The 5,100-nt window shown below is 39.7% G+C and overlaps 3 protein-coding genes across 3 annotated transcripts; 1 reads left to right on the forward strand and 2 right to left on the reverse strand.

The window, feature by feature from the left end:
• Window positions 1-185, reverse strand: CSUI_008531 (uncharacterized protein; the record flags this gene model as incomplete). The annotated part of the gene is made up of 1 exon (XM_068068660.1): window positions 1-185. A coding segment is annotated over one exon (183 nt), but the record flags the coding sequence as incomplete, so codon positions are not given.
• Window positions 186-525: 340 nt separating this feature from the next.
• On the reverse strand, window positions 526-3,693 carry CSUI_008532 (ribosome biogenesis protein nsa2; the record flags this gene model as incomplete). Its single annotated transcript, XM_068068661.1, has 3 exons — window positions 3,141-3,693; window positions 1,763-2,118; window positions 526-815 (listed from the first exon to the last, which is right to left on the reverse strand). Exons 1-3 carry the CDS (start codon window positions 3,209-3,211, stop codon window positions 526-528), a joined length of 717 nt encoding a protein of 238 aa, XP_067919363.1. The 5' UTR covers window positions 3,212-3,693.
• Window positions 3,694-3,872: 179 nt separating this feature from the next.
• Window positions 3,873-4,647, forward strand: CSUI_008533 (uncharacterized protein). Its single transcript, XM_068068662.1, has 2 exons — window positions 3,873-4,127; window positions 4,600-4,647. Exon 1 carries the CDS (start codon window positions 3,900-3,902, stop codon window positions 4,101-4,103), a length of 204 nt encoding a protein of 67 aa, XP_067919364.1. The 5' UTR covers window positions 3,873-3,899; the 3' UTR covers window positions 4,104-4,127; window positions 4,600-4,647.
• The last annotated feature ends 453 nt before the right edge of the window (window positions 4,648-5,100 follow it).

Here is a 5,100-nt window from a genome sequence, read left to right on the forward strand (position 1 = left end):
TCAATCTTGTCCCTCTCTAAGGAGAAGAAGAAATAGGAGGAGGAAAAAAAAGAAGAAAGAAAGAAAGAAAGAAAGAGAGAAGAAGTCTATGGCAGTTGCTACTGTGAGAATTTTCTCTTTCAGTCGAATCTCCGAGGTGTAGAAGAAAACGTCCTTTCCTTCTTCTTCTTCTTCTTCATTGCCTCTCCCGAAACATACGAAAGACACTATACACATACATACATACCCCTATGCATGTACATACAGGACGTATATATATATATATATATGTAGATATATATATGTATGTAGATATATATATGTATGTAGATATATATATAGATATGTGTACGTAGGCCTACATATGCAATCTAATGGTGTACGTGAAGGGCTGAAGAAGAAAGACACATACACAGAGAGAGAGAGAGATAGAAAGACAGATGGAAAAAGGAGAGAGAAGATAAATAAAGACAGACATATATATATATATACTACACCCGTGTCTAGAAGAAAAGGTATCTACATACATGTGCGCGCCCTAGGTATTCAATGGACGATACGCATTAACTCATCGAGTTTGGCTCCTTCTCCTTTCTTTCTTTCTTTCTTTTTACCTTTAGTGATGACTCCTAGAGAAGTATAGAGATGGGACTGAGGGTTCTTTTTAACTCCGACGATATCTAGATAGAAAGTCGTCTTAAGTTCAGGATGAGTGACATGAGCTTTCTTAAAGCGAAGTCCTGTAGGCCTTATGTATCTCTCATACTTCGGCGACTTTCTTGTAAAATCTTCTCCGACGAAGCACACCTTATTCACTACTCTCTTCCACATTTTCTCTAAAAAGATAAGAAGAAAGAAAAGAAAAAAAAGAAAGAAGAGGAAAGGAGACCAGACAAGAAAAGAAGAGACAGAGAGAGATGTGTGTGTGAAGTAAAATAGAAGTGAGAAAGAAAGAAAGAAAGAAAGACCATCTTCTGTGTAGATATGTATTGTATATGTAGATGGATGATATAGGTGACTAGAAAGAGAGAGAGAAAGAAAGAGAAAGATACAGAAAAGGAAGAAGAGGAAGAGTGAAGGATAGTCTTAGTCAAGATAGTGAGAATGCTCTGGAGAGACGCAGGGAAAATATGCGAGGAGACGCACACATATCTGTAATCTATACATAGACACGTACATATACATACACGTATATAAATACACAGAATTGACATATATATATACATGTAAATATATATAGGTGTACATATATGTATACATGTACATACAGATGTATAGACGGAGATGTGTCGCATAAGAAATGCGAAGGAAAGAGCTAACTCAAAAGTGTATACACAACAAAACAAGAAGGCCCCACACAGAGAAAGAGAGAGAGACACATATATATATATATAACGATTTAGAGATATACAACGTGTGTATATACAGCCCAAGCATAGAGGGAGAGAGAAATAGAGTCAAGAGAAGGGGTAGCTCGATATCTATAGATCAATAGAGATGCTGTTTGCATTAGCCTGTGTATAGGTGGAAGAGAAAGAGAGAGACAAAAATAATATCTGAAGTTCTTTCTTTCTTTTTCTTGCTAGATCTTCCTTTCTCTTCCTCCTTGTTAATTTCTTGTATGGATCTACGCACTTTCACATCGTACGCAAACCTATACACGTACGCCTACGCCTACTGTACATACGTATACACGTAGAGAGAGAGAGCAGTACCTACTTTACCTACATATAGAAAGAAAGAAAGAAAGAGTGAGAAAGAAAGAAAGGAGATAGATTCTTACTTTTTCTTTTGCCGGATTTGAGAACCCTAAACATTTCTTCTTCTGTCATGGCTTTAACCTTTGGGAGAGGGACCTGCCACCTCCCTGCTTTTTCTTTCCTCTTTTGCTTGATCATATTACTCAACACTTTCGTTCTTTTAACTCCTTCTCGATCAAGAAGATAAGCAGGAATAGCTCCATCTGGGGATTCTTCTGGCGCTTTGATCTTTGCGTCTTTCTCTTCGAAGTGCTTAAGGGTCTTTCGCATCACAGCCTTCTCGACGAATCTCTTTCTATTGAAGAGCTTCGCTTTAATTCCTCGTAGGCGCTTCGCTTGCTTAGAGAGCTTATGCGGCGCACGCGCAGCCCTCTTACGTCTAGCAGAAAGACAAAGAATGGAGAAGAAAAGAGACAGAAAGAACGAAAGGAGAAAGAAGGAGTAAGAAAGAGCGAGAACGAAGAGGAAGAGAAGGGGAGAGGAAATACAAGAAAACGCATATAGAAAGGTGGAGTTAGGCAAGTGTGCATATATGAATATATACATGTGGAGATAGAAAAAGAAGATAAATATACAGGGAGATATAGAAAGGCAGATGCATGTATGTATGTATGCATATATACATGTATGAATATGTATGGCTTTGTATGTAACTATGCATACACCCCAATGGCTAGAAATAGATGGATATATAGATAAAAGATAGATGTAAAGAGGACAGGATAGAGAGTGATATGGTAGTTTGCTTTAGTGAAGAGGGGAGAAGCATATCTAGAAAAGAAGAAGATAGAGAAGCAGATAGATAAGAGAAAGAAGAGGAGTTCTTTTGTTTCTTTTCCCACAGGAAAGAGAGAGAAGCGACGAAGACAAGGAGAGAAATCTCTTGACAGCAGTCACAGAGAACGTCAAGAAAATAAAGAAAGAGTGAGAAAGAAAGAGTGGAGAGAAGAAAGAAGAAGGAATAAGATAGACAGTGAGAAGCAACACTCTGCTCTTTCCATCCCTCACCCCCTCTCCCTCGCCTTAGTCCGATGAGAAAGAAAGGACGAAAAAGAAGAAGAAGAGCAAAGGTCTCAACTGTATGGAACATCTGCACCAACTATTCAACAGAATATTCTCATACAAAATCTTCTACAGTCAAAAATATCTATCTCTATCTTTAATCTAGCTATCTATCTATCTCCCTCTATCTATCTATATCTAGTATTATTCTCTTCGTAGGTCTGTGTGGATATGTATAGAGTAGAGACATCACAGCCTAAAGCGGAAGAAGAAGAAGAGAGTCGAGGAAGTGAGGTGAGACAAGACATCTACATTTCCTCTTCTTCTCATTCTTTCTCTTTGCCTTTCCTTTCTGTTTCTTCACATTTTTCTTTCTTTCTTTCTTTGAATTTCTCTTACTTCCTTTCCTCATGGTCCAAACGGCGCCCGAAGCGTTTCTGATGGAGTTCAATATACTCATTCTGCGGCATCTTCAGTAGACACTCTTTCTTCCTCTTCTTCTTCTATCCAATTCCCTCTTCTCTTCTTTTCTTCTTCTTGTCAACAACGAGAAAGAATCTTCTTCCTCTTCTCTTCTTCTTGTAGAGGAGCCAGAGTTTTCTTCTCCTTTCAGCGGCGGGAAAGACAGGAGAGAGAGAAGGAAGATTGCGTCACAAGAAAAGAGAAGGGAAAAGACAGTCTCGTACAGAAAAAGACCAGGAAACAGATGAGAGAGAAAGATGAAGGAAGGATGGAAAGTGAAAGAGTGAAGAAGAAAGAAGAGAGAACGAAACGAAAGAAAGAAAGCAGACGGATGATAAGAATGTGGCTGTGAATAATCTTTTGTCAAGAGAAGACCACGGAAAAGGATTAACAAAGAAGGGAGGAAAAACGGGAGGTTTTCTTCTTTAAGATTCCTTCCTTTTCAGAAAAAAAGGAGAAAAGGAAAGAAAGAGAGAAAAGAAGTTCTTCTTCTCTCTCGATGCTGATTCGGCTCAATTGGTATGTCTCCCACTCCTCCCGTCGTGTCTCCGAATATAAGCCGGCGTGCTGTCTGAGAGATGTCTCGTCCTAATACACTCAAGACCGTATTCTTCTTCTCTTTTCTTGTCTTGCTTCTTTTTCTCCTTCTGCCCTTACAAGAGGAACAGTATCGAACTAAGAGTAACTAGCTAAATAATGAGTATGCTGAAGAGCAGGAAAGTCCAGAGCCCTTCTCTTCCACCTCCTCCCTATATTTTTCCCTCTGTCCCTTCTTGTTTGTCTCTCTCGGTCTCCCGCCGTCCCCCCTCGCTCATCCCTCTTTTTCATCGGGATTCCGGTCATCTTCATCTCTGTCCCTCTCCGTCTTTAAGGACACGACTAGAGTGGTCCTCCTCATAGCCAAAGAGTGGTAGTAGCTGAAAGGTGAGAATCCTTGCGTCACATCCAATAAGCAGATTTGTGGCTGGAGTAGTCATAGTAGTCGTCGTGTCAGTAGTGATAAGACTAATAGTACGAGGAGTGCTACGAATAAAACTTTTAATAGGAATAGAATTCTAGTAATACGAATAGGAGTAGTAAGGGTAGGAGTAGGAGTCTTTGTGAGAGGAGTTCTTTAACTCCGACCTCTCCTATCATCCTCTCGATATTCTGACAATGATAGGTCATGAGCCCCTCGTCTTATGAGAAATCCTCATAGTCCTGATAGTTCTTATTGGTGTTGTCTTCTTCATTTTCTTTTGCTTTTTTCCTTTTCGGGGAGTCTCCCTCTTCCTATGCGTGTAAGGAGGAGGAGGAGGAGGAGGAAAAGTATCTTTCTCTCTATCTATGTCTCAGATTCTTCTTATTATTTTTCTTACTCTTCTTTGTTTCGTATTCTTCTACCTCTTCCTTGTAGGTCTCGGCAGTCCAAGAAGTTGTCGTAATCCTACCGTGACTAACCTGACTTTCTTCTTTTCTTTTTCGTGTAATTCTTTCTCTCATCACTTTCACACCTGTCTCCCTCTCCGTAGTGAATCTCCACACCAAGTGAGAGTCCTTTCTCCCATTAAAAAGAAGAAGAAGAAGAGGAAAGAAAGCAGAGGACCGCAAGCAAGAAGAGAAGATCGCACCACTCCGGAAGCCTCCCTCGAGTTAGTTGTCTTGCTCTTATCCGCATCATCTTCTTTATCAGAGTCATGACCCTGATAAAGAAAAAGAAAAAGAAGAGGAATAGTCATCTTTGCAAGACTCTCAACTCTCTCCACTATCATCATACTAGGATAGACACTCCTAGCACTACTATCACTATCGTCCAGCTAGTAGGAATAGTAGCAGTAGTAATAGCCACTTCTTGACTAAGGTAGTGTCTACTAGTCTTCCTATTTCTATTACTACTTCTACTACTACTCTTACTACT

The sequence above is a fragment of the Cystoisospora suis genome, assembly GCF_002600585.1.
Source record: "Cystoisospora suis strain Wien I chromosome Unknown contig_4803, whole genome shotgun sequence".
NCBI lineage: Eukaryota > Apicomplexa > Conoidasida > Eucoccidiorida > Sarcocystidae > Cystoisospora > Cystoisospora suis.

Coding starts and splice junctions, on each gene's coding strand:
- CSUI_008533 (XM_068068662.1), top strand. CDS start 3,900: ATGAGTATGCTGAAGAGCAGGAAAGTCCAGAGCCCTTCTCTTCCACCT.